General features: G+C 50.1%; 2 protein-coding genes across 4 annotated transcripts in view; one reads left to right on the forward strand and one right to left on the reverse strand.

Annotated features, from left to right (window-relative positions):
* The window catches only part of PDZD4 (PDZ domain containing 4), a 32,155-nt gene extending 30,864 nt beyond the window's left edge, over window positions 1-1,291 (reverse strand). For all 3 annotated transcript variants that reach the window (XM_030304897.1, XM_030304896.1, XM_030304894.1), the window contains exon 1: window positions 1,127-1,291. In XM_030304897.1, coding sequence (XP_030160757.1) covers window positions 1,127-1,186 — 60 coding nt within the window. In that variant the 5' untranslated portion in view covers window positions 1,187-1,291. The remainder of the gene's footprint in view (window positions 1-1,126) is intronic.
* A 4,503-nt stretch (window positions 1,292-5,794) lies between these two features.
* LOC115506929 (40S ribosomal protein S29-like) lies at window positions 5,795-6,041 on the forward strand. Its single transcript, XM_032592090.1, is given in 2 exon segments — window positions 5,795-5,851; window positions 5,853-6,041. Coding segments are annotated over 2 exon segments (246 nt in total).
* Window positions 6,042-17,631: the final 11,590 nt, after the last annotated feature.

The raw sequence follows: 17,631 nt of genomic DNA on the forward strand, positions 1-17,631 counted from the left end.
CCGATGCTTACAGGAGCTCCCCCTATTCCTCTCAAGAGACCCCATTCCCGCGTTCAACACCGCGCGGACTAGCACCCGCTCCCGAGTCCTGACCGGTAAACCCGGAGTTGAAGTGCATACCTGTCTGCGCCCGGTCTGCCCCTGGGTCCCGACTCCCTCCGACCTTGAACTCCCTCCACTCAGCCCCGGGGGCGTGCGTCTCAGGCCCCTCCATCCGGGACATTTCCCTAGACACCCCTCTGAGCGCACACAGAAAGTACACACGCGCGGGGCCGCAGGAGCCTCCGCGCACACACAGACGGGGCACAGGCACGCACTCACGAAGTCACGCCACGCACAGGCAAGGAAACCCCGCTCCGGGCCACCGGGCTGGGCTCGGGTTCCGAGCCCGCGGCCGGGCGTATCCCCTCCCTCCTCGCCGAGCACCTGCCGGTCCACGCCCCCCGCCCCCGCCCCCACCCGCGACTCGGGGCCCGGGGCCCCGCAGGGCAAAGAGCCAGCCGGGCACCGCCGCCCGCACAGGGCGCACCCCGCGCTGAGCCCGCGGCACCCCGGACCTGGGAACCCACCATTTGGGCCGGGCCGGGCCGGGCCGGAGAGTGAGCGCCGGGCTAAGCACCCAGACCGCCCACGCGCTCCTGCTCCGCTGGGCCGCGGGTACCTGAATTCGGCCGCCCCCCGCGCCGCGGGTGCCCGGCTCCCTCCTCCGCCCTGGGGCCAGCGGGGCCAGCGTGTGCCGGGAACGGAGCCCGTTGCTATGCAACCTCCATCCCGCGCCGGCGCCGGCGGCACCGCGCCTCCGGGCTCCCGGGCCCGGGGGTGCAGGCGCGCCGGACCCGGGGCCGAGCCCCACTTCCCGAGCCGGGCCGAGCCGGATCCAGGGCTCACGTCCCCTCTGGGCGCCCGAAGGATGCGCCCTGCACCCCATCCCCACGCAGCTTCACCCCCCCTCCCATCTGTGGCCGGTTCCCACGGAGCGCCAACACCCAGCAGCCCCCGAAACTGAGGGCGGGAATGGCTCCCTACCTCTTCCTCTCCGAGCCCTCCAGCCCCAGCCAGGTCTGTGGCCGGCTTCTTCCCCAGGTGGCGCCCACGCCCCCCCGCCCCAGCGGCCCCGCCGCCCTACCTGAAGCATCACTTTGTACTGCTCCTCCGGTTTCTGAACCACGCACATATTACATCCCATGGTGCTGGCCGGCGGGGGGAGGAGGGCGGGAACGGGAAAACGCCTTTCACTGGCCGGAGTGCGGGACCTCGGGTCCCGGGCCGGGGCCGGGGGCCATACCCTAGCGCAGGGGGCGGGCCGCCTAGCGGGGGAGGGGAGGACGGCCCGAGGGAGGGGCGGCTCCACGCCCCTCGGGTTAACTGGGCTGGCTGAGGCCGGGCGCGGGCATGCTCCCTCGCACCCGGCCAGGAGAAAAAGGGCAGCGGGGGATGGGCGGGCGCGCCGGGCGTTGCTGGGCGACGGCCCCCCAGGAGGCGCGGGGGCGCGCCGGGCCGCCGGGGGCCGTCAGGGGCCGTGGGCCGCGCGCCTCCCCGCCCGCGGGGCCCGCCGCTGCCGCTGCCGCTGGCGCTGCCGCTGCCGCCTCCGGCTCCCACCCATGGCCACCGGCCCCGGGAGCCGGCCCTCGCGCTCGGCGCCGCGGCCCGGCCCGCCGACTGGGGGACGGCGGCGCGGCGGCGGTCCCCGCCCGCGGCCAGGCCCGCGCCCACGCTCCCGCCTCGCCCGGCCGCGCTCACGGCGCTCCCGGCGCCCGCTCTCTGGCCCGCAGTCGGCCCCGCAGTCTCCGGCTCCCGCCCGGGACGACGGGCACGCGCGCGCGCCCGCGGCGGCGGCGGCGGAGGTGGTGGGGGGGGAGGGACGCGGGGACGGGGCGCACGCGCGCGGGGGAGGGGAGCTGGGCGGGGTGGAAGCGCGAGCGGCGGGGGCCGCGGGAGCGGGCGCGGAAAGGCGGGGGCGGGGCCTTGGCTTGGGTGGTCGGGGGGTCCCGGCTCCCCGCTACCGCCGGCGTCGGGTCCCCGGGCTCTCCGCGCTGGACGTGCGGCCGACGCGGTGCGGGCCCGGGAGACAGGCGTCCTGTTCGGAAGAGCGCCTCCCGGGATCCCCCAGAGAGCTCGGGGCCTCGGGAGGGGGGGCGCGATTTCAGCCCAGTTCCCGGGGTCTCCACCTCTCCCTCCGACTTCCCTTTAATGACTGCTTCTAGCCTTCAAGTGAGGCGTTCCCCCGCTGTCGTTTAAATGGACACCTTTGTTAAAATAAGCTAAAAACAAGGAAATAAAAAGAGGTGGGGGGAGAGCCCACCAGGGCTCCGGATGCCCTGGGTCCCTCGCGCGCGCGCACGGAACTGGCCCACCTGAGTCCCCCGCCTACCTGTGTCTCTCAGCCCCAGCCCGAGCTCGGGCACACCGCTTCGACGTTCCCTCCATCTGTTTCTCTCTCTCCCACAACCTGCCGTCTCTCTTCTTGGACAAGCCTGGAGAGAGAAGGCCTTTGCCTGGAAAGCAGCGTCGGATTGAGGGCTGGGTTCCCATGGGGTGCCCGGGAGAGTTGCTGAGCCCAAGCCCCCCCCTCCCCCCCGCTGCAGAAGATCACTTGATTAAATTGCTGCACGCTTCATTTCCAGGCGTTGGCAAGTGACGGAATCATTAACCACACTGGGCGGTTTAATTAGACGGCGGCGGTTGGGGAAGGCCCCTTCTTCCTCCCTGACTCCTGGGCGAGAGGATAGGAATCGAACGGTGGGTCTGCTCCAGAGTTTTGCATCTGTCTTCTCCTGGCCTTCTTCTCCTTGTGTCTCCTCTGTATCTGTGTCCAACCTTCTCTTTTCTTATAAGGACACTGGTCATTGGATTTAGGGCTCACCCTACTCCAGCATGACCTCTTATTAGCTTGATTACATTTACAAGGGCCTGAATTCCAAATAAGGTCATATTCACAGGTACCAGGGAGGGGGACTTGAACTTTTTGGAGGACAGAATTCTACCCACCACACATAGCGGAGTCCAGATTCAAGGACAGCATAGACTGCTCCTTCTTTTTAATGTGTTTATTTCTTTTTGAGAGAAAGAGCGCGCGCGCCTGAGGACACGACCAGGGGAAGGGGAAGGGCAGAGAGAGGGAAACAGAGCCCAAGTAGGCTCTCCGCTGACAGCAGAGAGCCCCGTGTAGGGCTCAAACTAACAAACCATGAGATCACGACCTGAGCCAAAGTCCGATGCTTAAACGACTGAGCCACCCAAGTGCCTGCATAGACTGGGTCACTGGGAATGATGATGGGGAGAGCAGCAATCCTATTCCCATTCCTTGGTTCGCAGCACCTTGTATTGACTATTGACTCATTGCATTTGTCACATTATGGAGTAAGGTTCCCCAGCACCACAGGATGCTTGCCCTGAGCCAGCATCTTTGCTGCACCTTCAATGGGCTCTGGGTGTTTCTGGGTGATGCAGTGTGAGGCAGGGCAGTGGCTCCCATGCATGTGTGCTTCTTGCCACACCTCGTTTCTTGGAAAAAGACGCCCTTGCTCTGAAGTATTGTTCTGTGGCATACCATGTCAATAGATCAGGTGTGTGTAAGCCCTCAGAGGGATTGCTAGCAGAGACGCTGTGCATAGGGAAGGCAAATCCAAATCCAAAGTTGGACTAATTACTCCCCCCCCCATCAGGGTGAGAGGAATCCGATACAACCTTTCTGCTACCAAACGGCTGGCTGGTCCCCTTAAGAAATGGCATCACACCAAGAGCTCCACATTGATCTCTGCTTGCTGGTGGATTGGGCACTCAATGATGGCAGTATTGAGATCAACCTTGCTGAGAGAGAACCCTTCCTTCTAGGCCCACGCAGAACCTCCAGCCCTTCCACCACAGCCATTGCCTTCATGGATCCATTGCACCATGGAGAGAAGCTGGCTGACCACCACAGGGTTCCTTCTATCCGCCTGGTGGCTCAATTTGAGTTTCCTGCTCTGCCAGGAGTCATTGGCAGAGACACAGGAATCCACGTACCCTTCCCGTGCACTCCCCTAGGTACATTAGGTATCTCCACCTCTTCTCCAAAGCTTCTGGCCTCTTCCTGTAACATTGTGATTTATGATGAAAATTATATATGTTTGGTCTTTGTCCCTGTTTTTGGCTCAGAGCTCTTAAAACTCTTGGAATTTCCTGTGATGAGAGTCATAAAGGTGTCTTTTGTTTTGTGAATGCGGTGACTTTTGTACGGCACCTAAGGATGGGGCTGGTTGCCAGGAGACCCAACTGAATAATTAGAGGGTTGGAACTTTCCTTCCTCTTTCCCAACCTCCACAGAGGGAAGAGGGGCTGGAGATTGAATCAGTGGCCACTGGCCAATGATTTAATCAATCACGCCTTTGTAATGAAGCCTCCTTTGAAACCCAAAAGGAAGAAAAAAGGAACAGGGTTTGGAGACCTGGGTTGGAGGTATGGGAGAGTGACATGCTTCAAGAGGACACAGAAGCTCTGTGCCTTGCCCTCATACCTTGCCTTACATATCTCTTCAATCAGGCTACCCCTGAGTTATATACGTTTATAATAAACTGGTGATCTAGGGGCGCCTGGGTGGCGCAGTCGGTTAAGCGTCCGACTTCAGCCAGGTCACGATCTCGCGGTCCGGGAGTTCGAGCCCCGCGTCAGGCTCTGGGCTGATGGCTCGGAGCCTGGAGCCTGTTTCCGATTCTGTGTCTCCCTCTCTCTCTGCCCCTCCCCCCGTTCATGCTCTGTCTCTCTCTGTCCCAAAAATAAATAAAAAACGTTGAAAAAAAAATTAAAAAAAAAAATAAACTGGTGATCTAGTAAGTTTCTCTGAGTCCCGTGAGCTGCTCCACCAAATTAATCCGGCCCATGGAGGGGGTCTTGGAAACCTCTGCAGTGGCAGTGGGTCTGCCAGTACTTACTTAGCTCATGATGGACGGCCTCAGTCACATAGGTACTTGATGGCCCATGGCCAGCTTCTTTTTTTTTAGCGCTTATTGATTTGTTTTGAGACAGAGCACGCACAGAGAGAGAGAGAGAGAGAGAGAATCCCAAGTCAGCACAGAGCCCGACGTGAGCCTCCATCTCACCAATTGTGAGATCATGACCTGACTTGAAATCAAGACTCAGACGCTTAACCCACTGAGCCACCCAGGCACCAACCCCCCTCCCCCACGGTCAGCTTCTAAGTCTGTATCGTGGCCCAGTAACATGATGGCAGCTGCTTTATTGTTAAGGTTGATTTACTTTTGAGAGAGACAGAACAAGTAGGAGAGGGGCAGAGAGAGAGGGAGACAGAAGATCCAAACCACATTGGGCTGACAGCGCAGAGCCCAGTGCGGGGCTTGAGCTCACGAACCTCGAGATCATGACCCGAGCAGAAGTCTGACGCTTAACGGACTGAGCCACCCAGGTGCCCAATAGCTGCTTTTTGAAGAGTAAGTACCTCTGCCACAGAAGACAGGGCCTTGCTCCAGACCTTTATGGGTCTATGCTCGGATCCTTCCACTGAGGTTTCCCAGACTCTTCACAGCATCATTATTATCTACCATGGACAGATCCTCTCGAGCCTTTAGGTTGGCTGTGTCTTATGGCTGTAATGGCACAGCAGTTTGCTCTGCGCCCCACTCAAAACGGGTCATGCCTGTGTGTCCCAAGACCTGCTTGAGCAGACATTCCACCAATTCAGTGATCTACTCAGCATCATGCCAAATACATCCCTTTCCTTGTTGGAGTTAGTGGCGGTTTCCTTTTGCCATCAGAAAATCCTAACAGCCTTTTGCCTCGTTGTGTCCGAGAGAACAAAATGGGTCACCAGCAGCTCTACTGGAGCCACTGGAGGAAATTTGGCCAGGGTTCTCAGTTCTTGCTGAATCTGCTTAAACCACCACAGTCTGATCCGGAAACCCGGCCTTAATGTGTGCCGCTGGTGTTTCCATCAGTGCTTGAAAGACCCAGGCTTCATTAAGTTGGATTTAGTGAACTTCCTTGAATGGGTCATCCAAGAGACCTACCTTAACTGCACAGATCCAAGATGCCTACCTTACTGCTAACTCGTTGTACATAAAATAAAATAAAACCACTTCAATGAGGACTCCTGGGTGACTCAGTCAGTTAAGCATCTGACTTTGGCTCAGGTCATGATCTCACGGTTTGTGAGTTTGAGTCCCGCATGGGGTGAGCTTGAGCCCTGCATCGGATGAACACAAGCCCCGCTTCAGATAAGCCCCAAATCTCTCTCTCTTTCTCTCTGCCCCTTGCTCACTTGCACCCTCTCCCTGAAAGAAAGAAAGAAAGAAAGAAAGAAAGAAAGAAAGAAAGATCCTAACAAATATGAAGCCCTCTGAGAGTGTGGGGGAAGAAAGATCAGACACAGTCAATTGATTCAGGGATAGCTACTTTGATCTGAGCTCAACAATGAGGAGGAGAGTAGAAGGACACCCCCGCATAGCAGGAGGGCTGTCTCCACCATGATTGTCATGGCTGTTGTAACATTCTTTAGCCTGAAGACCAAATGCCAGGGCGAGCTTCACCCAAGCTTTTATCTGGACTGGTCCTGTCATGACTCTGCTGCTATCCCTCCATGCCCTGAAGCTTGGATCTCCTGAAGACACCATATCACCTTGTAGAAGGGTTCCACTTCAAGCCACCCTTGGTAGCTGCAAAGAGGTCAGGAGCTTACTCTTTTATTTTTTCACTGGATATGGTTCCTGGTCCCCAGCCCAGCCCTGCCAGATGCCCATCTGGGGAACCCTGTTTCCCAGTAGTCACTCATGACCTTGCCCACTGGCTTCCCCAGAAAGGAGCTCCCAGGGAAGCTGAGGCCAGACCCCAGCCCAGAAACACTGTCCGGCTTCTCTTCAGTTTTTTTTTTTTTTTTTAACATTTATTCATCCTTGAGAGACAGAGAGAGACAGAGCATGAGTGGGGAAGGGACAGAGAGAGGGAGACACACAATCTGAAGCAGGATTCAGGCTCTGAGCTGTCAGCACAGAGCCCGACACAGGGCTCGAACTCAGGAACTGAGAGATCACGACCTCAGCCAAAGTCAGACGCTCAACCGACTGAGAATCCTAAGCAGGCTCCTGGCTCAGTGTGGAGCCCAACGCAGATCCCACGATCCTGGGATCATGACCTGAGCTGAAATCAAGAGTCAGACTCAACCGACTGAGCCATCCAGTCGCTGCCCCTTTCTAGTTTTTTTTTTTTTATCCAGATGCACAGAATCTGATTACTCGCTATCCATAAAATTTGTCCACTTAAGACCCACTTTCATTTTGTTTATTTTTTTTTTTAAGATTTTTTTAAAGGGGTGCCTGGGTGGCTCAGTCAGTTAAGCGTCTGACTCTTAACCTTGGCACAGGTCATGATCTCATGATTCGTGTGTTCAAGCCCTGCATCGGGCTCTACACTGATGGTGCAGAGCTTGATTGGGATTCTGTTTCTCTTCTCTCTGCTCCTCACGTGCTTGTGCTCACGCTCTCAAAATAAATAAACTTAAAAAAAGATTTAAGGTTTAAAAATTTTGTATATAATTTATTGTCAAATTGGCTTCCATACAACACCCACTGCTCATCCCAACAAGTGCCCTCCTTAATGCCCATCACCCACTTTCCCCTCTCACCCCTGCCCCCCATCAACCCTCAGTTTGTTCTCTGTATTTAAGAGTCTCTTATGGTTTGCCTAAGATTTTTAACTTTTTTTAAAGTGTATTTTATTTATTTTAAGAGAGTGTGTGAGCAGGGACAGGGTAGAGAAAGAAGGAGAGAGAGAATCCCAAGCAGACTCTGCACAGTCAGCACAGAGCCCCACACAGGGCTTGATCTCACAAACCATGAGATCATGACCCGAGCCAAAATCAAGAATCAGGCACTTAATTGACTGAGCCACCCAGGAGCCCCCCTTTTTAGAGATCATTTAAAACTAATCTTGGGGCACCTGGGTGGCTCAGTCGGTTACGCATCCAACTTCGGCTCAGGTCATGATCTCACAGTTTGTAGGTTCGAGCCCCGCATCGGGCTCTGTGCTGAAAGCTCGGGGCCTGGAACCTGCTTTGGATTCTTTGTCTCCCTCTCTCTCTGCTCCTCCCCCACTCATGCTGTCTCTGTCTCTCAAAAATAAAATAAAACATTAAAAAAAAATCTCTGTATCCAACGTGGGTCTCAAACTTACAACCCTGAGATCAAGAGTCACACACTCCACCGACAGAGCCAGCAAACACCCCACATTTTATTTTAAAGATAAACTCATTAACACCCACGAAGCTACCACCTGACCCTGGCACAGGACCACTACCAGTAACTTACATGTACCATCATGACCCTATAGTGGCCAATAGCCTGCGTTAAGACTTATTCTCAGGGCGTCTTGGTGGCTCAGTGGGTTAAGCATCCAACTCTTGATCTCAGTCCAGGTCTTCACCTCAGGGTCTCAGGCCCCACATTGGGCTCCATGCTAGGTGTGGAACCTACTGAAAAAAAGATTTCATCATTCTCTTGCTTTGGAAAATTACAATAGAATATATATAACACAAAATTTGCCATTTTTACCATTTTTAAGTATAATTCAGACACATTAACTACATTCCCAATGCGCAACTCTAACCATTATTTCCAAAACATTTTAATCACCCCAAAAAGAAACTGTATCTCCATTAGGCACTGGCTCCCCACTCCCTTCCTCCAGTCCCTGGTAATTTTTTACCTATTTTCTGTTTCTGTGAATTTGCCCATTCTAGATATTTCATTTAGGTGGAATTGTATAATACTTGTCAGTTTATAACTGATTTCTTTCAATTAGTATAATGTTTTCAAGACTCACCCATGTTGTAACATGTATCAGAACTTCATATCTTTTTTTTTAAATTTCCTCCCATATCAAAAAATGAAAAATTCCCTCTCATTTCTGCAAATCCATGCCCTTCTCTGCAGTGGGAGGCCCGCAGGCCGCACTCTCAGGTAAAGACTATTTCTCGAGAAGCAAATGTCCCATCAGTCACTTGAACTCACAACCCTGAGATCAAGAGTTGGACGCTTAACCAACAGAGCCACCCAGGTGTCCTGAGAATTTTATGTCATTTTAAGGCTGAATGGACCACATGTGCCTTTCCGTTTATCTGTCAATGGGCATTTGAGTTGCTTCCCCCTTGTTTTCGTATTTTTTAAAATTTTTTGACCATAGTTGACACACAATGTTACGTTAGTTTCAGGTGTACAACAGGTCGAGGTGTCACGCTGTGCCCACCACCATTGTGACTACCTTCTGTCACCGTACAATGCTGTTACAATACCACTGATTCCCTATGCTGTGCCTTTTATTCCTGTGACCTTCTTTATTTCATAATGGGAAGCCTGTATCACCTACTTCCTTTCACCCATTTTGTCCATCCTTAGTTTTTATTTTTTTAAAGAAATTTTTTTCAGTTATTTATTTATTTATTTATTCTTTTAAACTAAGCACCATGCCCAACGTGGGGTTCGAACTCACAACCCCAAGATCAAGAGTCACCTGCTCCACTGACTACGCCGGCCAGGTATCCCCTTAAGAAAATTTTTAGGGGCGTCTGGGTGGCTCAGTCGGTTAAATGTCCGACTTTGACTCAGGTCATGATCTCACGGCTTGTGAATTTGAGCCCCATGTTGGGCTCTGTGCTGTCAGCTCGGAGCCTGGAGCCTGCTTCGGATTCTGTGTCTCCCTCTCTCTCTCTCTGCTCCTTCCCCGCTCGCACTGTGTGTGTGTGTGTGTGTGTGTCTCAAAAATAAATAAACGTTAAACAAAAATTTTTTAAAAAGATGTTGTTTGTAGTTGTAGTCCATTCAGGTTTTTACTGGCATGTAATATCCCATAATTCATTTCCCCGTTTCCTGAAGGGTTGTGTGAACATTTGTGTGCACGTCTCGTAGGACAACATAAGCCAGGTTTTCTCCTGTCTGTGCCCACGAGTGGAATAGCGCACACGTGTGCAAGAGTGTGTATGCATGTGTTCAATTTGACTGGTGGGAGGGCTCATCATTTCCCAAAGTGGCCCTATCAATTTATCCTCCTAGTGGGGTATAAAAGATCCCTTGGAATCGATATCTTCGTCAACTCCTGGCATTTTCAAACTTTCCTCCAGGCGGGTGGGTGGAAATGGTCTCTCACTACTCTTCCATTTCCCTGGTTACTGCTGAGGTCAGTCTTTTCTTCAGTGGTTTCTTGGCCATATGCGTTTTCTGTTCTGTGTTATGCCTGGCTTTGGCTTTTGCTAGTTGTATTTTTTTCCTTTTGCTTATTTATTTGTAGGAATTATTTACATATTCTGAATACTAATCCCTTGCCAGTTACATGTATTACAAATGTTTCTCGCAGTCTGTGGCTTGCCTTTTCACTTTCTTTAAATCTTTGGTAAACAGAAGTTCTCACTTCTAATATAGTTAAATCTACCAATTTCTGTTCGGGGGAATTAATACTTTTTATGTCTGGTTTCAGGAATCTTCCTCACCTCAAAGTCAGCAAGATACTCAACTGCATTCTTTCCTTTTTTGTATTTTTTTAAGGAGAGAGAGGGCACAAGTGAGCGAGAGACAGAAAGAGAGAGAGAGAGAGAATCTCACTAGGGGCAGAGAAGCGGGTCTCACCGAGGTGAGCTTGAACTCACTCAGTGGGAGACTCAAACTCACAAACGGTGAGATCATGACCTGAGCTGAAGTCAGATGCTTTTTTTTTTTAAGAGAGAGAGGGGCAAACCAAGAAACAGACTCTCTCTCTCTCTCTCTTTTTTAATGTTTATTTTTGAGAGAGGCAGAGACAGAGCACAAGAAGGGGAGGGGCAGAGAGAGAGCCGGAGACACAGAATCCAAAGCAGACTCTAGGCTCCGAGTGGTCAGCACAGAGCCTGACTCGGGGCTTGATCCCACGAAACCACGAGATCATGACCTGAAGTGAAATCGAGAGTCGGACGCTTAGCCATCTGAGCCACCCAGGTGCCCTTGTATTACTTAGTCTTGACATTCACTCCCACAAAGCCAACAACGAACTTAATATCTAAACCTACTAAAGAGAGTCTAGAACAAAACCTATGGACAACTCTCATTTTGAATACAAGTGCAAACATTCTAAAGAAAAAACAAGCAATTGGATTTGGGCAATACAGCAAAAGAGTAAGATATTATATATGACCAAATAAGGTCTAGTCCATAACTACAAGGATAGTTCAACATCAGGAAGTCCTTTCACAGAAGTCATTACTCGGCAAATCAGAGGAAACTACCTGATCACATCAGTAGGTGTTAGTAAGGCATTTGATAAAATCCAACATTCACTCTCTTAAAACCGAGTACAAACACGAACATGGTGGTGAGAGACAGTGCTTCAACTCTGCTGGTGATCTCACAAAAGCAGGGAGGTGCATGGAGACCCCCTACCAACTCCATTTTCAGCAAAACTGGGAGACACGTATCCTCAGCCCTAAGCAAAGTTGAAGGGTTTCCCAAAGTAGTTAGAATTCGCATGGGGGCACTTGGGTTGCTCGGTCGGACTCTTGATTTCCCCTCAGGTCATGATCTCATGGTCCCTGAGTTCAAGCCCTACACTGGGCTCTGACAGCGCTGTCTCTGCCTCTGTCTTCTCTCTCTCTCAAAATAAATGAATAAACTTAAAAGAATATTTTAAAATATTAAGAATTTGCATGGAAGCCACAGGGGACGGGCAGCCAGACTAAATAGCGGGCTTGTCCGGTGATAGCATATCCCAGATAAGACCAGTGTACTTTGTCTAAGTCCGGGGCTTACTGTGAAGAGGTAAACCTATATCCGTTGCAAACGGCCAGAGCTATAGGACCTCAGGAACAGGGGGAGGCGATAGGCCCTGTATTACGCAAGGCTGAGTGGTACTTCGTTTCTGTATATATATGCGCATAGTACAGGAGCTTGGAGAACTGGGGCGAAGAGAATGGAGACCGTAGAATCCACCCAGTAGAATCCACACTGTGGCATGCGTGGGAGGTACACTGGCAGCATGTGAATACCACACTGGCCTAGTGCTGGCAGAGCTCAGAAAATGTTAATGTACCAACACTTTCCCTATGGTTAGTGCTTTCTGTGTCGTAAGAAATCTTCCCCAATCCCATGATCGTGAAGATGTTCTCTCGTTGTCTTCTCCAAGCTTTGCTGTTCTTTTATTTTTAGATTTTCAGTACAATTGGAATTGATTTTATGTATAAGGTCAGGTAGTAGCCAAGGTTTTTTCTAAGAAAGGAAAGGAGAGGAGGGGAGGGGAAGGGAGGAGAGAGGAGAAGAGAGGAGAGGAGAAGAGGAGGAGGGGGAGTGGAGAGGAGAGGAGAGGAGAAGAGAGGAGAGGAAAAGACTTTTCTAGGCTGAAGATGCTCTGGAGGGCTCTATAGGGTCTTATCAGCAGGTCCAGGGTGGTTGTTTTGATTGTTTTAACAATGCCAGGAAACCAGCCAAAGTACTCCTTTCCTTTAAAAGGACCTTGCATTGAGATTTGAGTCTCTTTGGGGGCCTGGGGGCCTTTGCTTATACAGAGGAGTCTTAGGCATTTTTAAATTTTAAGGGAAGCCCTTGGAAATTCTTAGGGTCAGATCACAATTGCCTCCTGGAGTAAATGCAAACTAGGGGTTCCTGGGGAGTGGATATTGTCCTTTCTTTCTTTCTTTCTTTCTTTCTTTCTTTCTTTTCTTTTTTTTTTTTTTTGCAACTCTCCACTCCTTAAAAACTGAAGTTCATTGAAATGCAAGTCCCTTTGAGGGCAGAGGCATTTGCTTATCCATATCAGGTCTGGGCTACTTTTAAATTGTAAGGAGGCCATTGGAAATTCTCAAGGCCAGATCACAGTTGCTTCCTGAAACATAACCATCCTGTGAATTCCTGAGGGGGGTGGATACTGTGAATGGATCACACTGTCAATTCTCAGAGGGACCCTTCCTCTCTCTGCCTCAGGCCCAGGATCTCTGCACAGACTTGCCTGTGGCCTCCGAACCACTCTCCCTGTTTGGTTTCTACCCGTCACCCATCTTTCTGTGGCTCCTGGAGAGGGCTTTTGCAAATGCATCTGTGTCCTTGGGAAGGGGTGGTGACCCAAACCGGGTGTGGGGGGGGAAGGGGGGTGTCTTCTACTATCTTTGGGTCTCTAGCTGCATCTAAGAATAAAACTGACATAACACAGCTGAACAAGAAAAAAGCACAGATTTTGTTGAATTTTTGCAGGTACACGGGAACCTTCTCAAAGCCTGAAAACCCGAAGAAGTGACCAAAGCTGACAACCTTTCTACCTTTTATACAAAGAAGTGATGAATCTGAAGAATTGGCAAGACAGAGGATAAAGGTGAGTTTAACGAGGTCTGTTTGTACAGATTTCTCGGTCCCCCGTGCCCCACATACTTTTGATATTAACACTCATTTTTAAATAAACTTATTTTACTGTTAGCCAGCTTGGCCACACATTAAAAGTCCCTTTCAAAGATTCCTTTCCACATTCTGATTTTACCCTATGTTTTTCTTCTTTATTTTATTTTTAAAGATTTTTTATTTTTATTTTTTATTTTTTTTTTTTTGAGAGAGAGAAAGACAGGGCACAAGTGAGCAAGGGGCAGAGAGAGAGAGAATCCCAAAAGGGGCAGAGGGAGAGAGAAAGAGAGGCAGAGGCAGAGAGAGAGAAGCGGGGCTCACCCCAAGTGGGGCTTGAACTCACAAACCGTGAGATCTTGACCTGAGTCAAAGTCAGATGCTTAATGACTGAGCCACCCGGGTGCCCTAGATTTTTTTTTTTTAAGTAATCTCTACACCCAATGTAGGACTCAAACTTACAACCCCGAGATGAACAGTCACATGCTCTACTATGAGCCAGCCAGACGCCCCTGTTTTTCTTCTTTAAACAATCAACCTCACTTTAGGACAAAATTACTTTCTTTTCCCTCAATAAAAAAAAAAAAAAAAAAAAAAAAAACATCTCCAGGGGCCCCCCGGGTGGCTCAGTCAGTTAAGCATCCGACTTTGGCTCAGATCATGACCTCATGGTCCATGGGTTCGAGCCCCGCATCGGGCTCTGTGCTGACAGCTCAGAGCCTGGAACCTGCTTCAGATTCTGTGTCCCCCTCTCTCTTTGCCCCTCCCCTGCTCATGCTCTCTCTCTCTCTCTCTCTCTCTCTCTCTCAAGAATAAACATTTAAAAAAATAAAAAAAAAACCCACCTCCATTTCTCATGCCTTCTGTAACCAAAAACACATCTTACTTTCCTGGCATACAAAGCTGTTTCTCTTAGTCTAGTAGCTATTACTTAGAATTCCTAACCCTTAGAAACCTTAATCTCTAGTGAAAACTAGACAGTATTGTGAAATATACCAAGATTCTTTCGATTTGCCGATTTATGAGGACATTTTATAAATTCGGGAAGCATATGCCTTTGGAATGGCTGTAATTTAAAGAGCAGTTGAGGCAGTCACACAGGCAGATATCTTTTAGTTTCTCTGCAATAAAAAGGCAAGAGTAGATAAACTGGTGTAAGGAAGAGCCCCAGTGGCCCAGACCACCCAGGTCAGTTTGATCTCAACCCCTATTCACACCTGTGCAGACGGACCCCCCCCCCAACCCCAGTGACCCACAAGATCTCCTTATTTTCTGCAAGTAAAGTTTACTTTGCGCTACCACTCCACCTGGTGTATCTGTGACTCCCCCGGGAGCGGACCCTTGTTCTTTGGTTACATAAAGATATACTTGTTTTTTGAAAAATTTGTTCTTCATTGCCAGACTTTTGCCATCCTTGTAACGTGGCAAGGGTCTGCTCCTGAATCAGAAATTAAGATGGCCACTTGGTTCTTCCTGGCCTGCTGGTAAGCCCTGTGTTTTGGGTTTTGCATTTTTTCACCCACCGTAAACATTTAAGGTGACTTAAGTTATGAATAGATGTTGGCGAAAAGACTTCTATAAAGTTATGAAAACAGTCTTCTGGCAATGTCTGACCTGTTAGGTTCATCATCCTGGAAAAACTGGTTTTGTTCTCCGAGGCTTTGGATCTCCTTCTGGACCCTTTATTTTATTATTTTTTTAATGTTTATTTATTCATTTTGAGAGAGAGTGAGCCTGAGCAGGGGATGGGCAGAGAGGGGGAGAGAGAGAGTCCCAGCAGGCTCTGCACTGTCAGCGCAGAGCCCGACATGGGGCTCGAACTCTTGAGCTGTGAGATCCTGACCCGAGCTGAAAGGATCACCGACTGAACCACCCAGGCGCCCCTCCTTCTGGACCCTTTAAACGCCTGTGGCTGGACTTTATTCAACTGCCACTCAGCATGGGTTGTTAATGTGTTCTTGTTATTGTGTATGTGTCTTCCAGATAGGTTGAAGCTTTCTCCTGCTGCAAGGCCAAGGTCCTCATGGTGGCGAGGAAGCTGTCAGAACGTGTTTCTCACTTGCTCTACCTTCTCCAGTCTCCACTGATCAAGGAACCCCCTTCACTGGGCAAATCATGTGAGCTTTGACAAAAACCCACAGACTTCTTGGAATTATCACTGCCCCTGTCATCCTCAATCATCAGGTAAGGTCGAGAGAACTGATGATCCTCAAACTTCAAACTTACAGACTTGTCAGAACTGCTGGACTTCCCTGGCCTCGGGTATTGCCTCTAGTGCTATTGACTGTCCAACTCTTGGTTTTGGGTCAGGTTGTGATCTCACGGTTTCGTGGGTTCGTGCCCCGCATCAGGCTCTGTGCTCTGTGGCAACAGCATGGAGCCTCCTTGGGATTCTCCCTCTCCCTCTCTCTCTGCCCCTCTCCCGCTCCCGCTGTCTCTCTCTCTCAAATATAAATAAATTTTTTAAAAAACTAAAAAAAGAGCGTTAAACATGAAACCTTTCTCCTTTTCCTTTCCTGTATCTCCCAGGCCATTGCAAAGTGGGGAAGTCACTTCTGGAAATTAGACCAACCTTTCATTTCAGCCCAGGAAGAAATGTAATTATGCCCCAGTTTCTCACAAGCAAAGCAAGAGATTTCATCGGTTGACTCCCTGCATTGAAATTGTCGAGTTAGAAAGGCCTTACCAGCAAGTGTTCATGAACAAGACTCATTCCTCTGGCCTGTCCTGACTTGGTTAGGGATAAATGTAAATAAGTCTGTGATCCGAAATTTGTCCTCAGTTGAAATTATTACAGAATCTTCTGCTAAAGATCCTTAGGTTCTCTAGCCCAGATAGTTGTTGAAAATAGGATAGCCTTGGATTATTTTTTACCTGAGCAAGGAAGTGTCTGTACTGTGGCTGACATCACCTGTCATATCTGGATTCACACTTCCGGGGATGCTGAAATTCCCTCCCATAAGATCACGGAGCAAGCCACTTGGCTTCAAAGGGTGACTCCTTCACTGAGGTCTCTCTCGGATTGGTTTGCATCTTGTGGGCCATGGCTCTGAAGCGCACTCCAAATGTCATGAACTGTCCTGGTTATAGTTACCAAAATCCCCCTGGTGGATAGTGTCCTCTCAAAAGCTGTAAATGCCTGTTCACAGCTACTGACTACCAAGCAAGTGATGTCCCTGCAACTGGAACTTCAGAAGAAAAGTGAAAAGAATGGCTGACTTGAGGGTTGTGGACCTGGAATTGTAGCCTGTGAAGATCACAGGGATTCTGCAACAACGTGACCCGTGAGTATCACACTGAGGCTCACTCAGAGCCACGAGCACCACAGAGCAGAGCCGTGGCGCAAAGACGTGCTAACACCTTAGGTTTCAATCACATCTCTCTGTTATGCTGAGAGGCTAATCAAAAGGGGGGGATTGTTCAAAAGAAAACCGCAGGCCCCAAATAGCATGACATAGGCCAAGTCACCCAACCAGGGCTTCGTACCCAAGCTAATCGCACTGTCAAGTTACCCTAGAAATATAAGTCGTAATGGTCAGTCAGAAATTTTCTCATCAGTGCCAATGAAGGAATCTGTCCCATGGGCCTTCTCCATCCCCCAAAGGAAGATGAGGTCATCCACCTAATAAGACTCCTTGTGTCCTGGGGCACCTGGGTGGCTCTGTTGGTTGAGCATCCAACTCTTGATCTCAGCTCAGGTCATGATCTCAAGGTTTGTGAGTTCGAGACCTGCTTCGAGGCTCTGTGCTGATGGTGTGGAACCTGCTTGGGATTCTGTCTCTCCTTCTCTCTGCCCTCCCCTGCTTGTGCTCTCTCTCTCTCGAAATAAATAAACTCAAAAAATAAAAAAGGACTCCTTGTCCTTCCCCCTAAGGGAATGTGACCTTGCCTGGAATAATGCTTTTTTTCGTATTTTGCTAATAACTTTTGGGGCCTACCTTCCTTCCCTTAAAAACCTTCCACTTTGTACAATTCCTTAGAGTAATCTTCCACTTGCTAGACAGGATGCTGCCCGAATCATGAATCGCTTTGAATTTACACAGTTGAATTTTCTTCTTTAACAACTTGTTGAAGCCCTGATCCCCACTGGAATGATATTTGGAGGTGGGGGGATGTTGGGAGGTAATTAAGTTTATTTTTTGATTTTTTAAAATTTATTTTGAAAAAGAGAGAGCACAAGGGGGATGGGGGCAGAGAGAGAGGGAGAGAGAGAATCCCAAGCAGTCTCCACACTACCAGCGCAGAGCCCGATGCAGGGCTCGAACTCACGGACTGTGAGACTATGACCTGAGCCAAAGTCAGA

This window comes from Lynx canadensis, chromosome X, assembly GCF_007474595.2.
Source record: "Lynx canadensis isolate LIC74 chromosome X, mLynCan4.pri.v2, whole genome shotgun sequence".
Lineage (NCBI taxonomy): Eukaryota > Metazoa > Chordata > Mammalia > Carnivora > Felidae > Lynx > Lynx canadensis.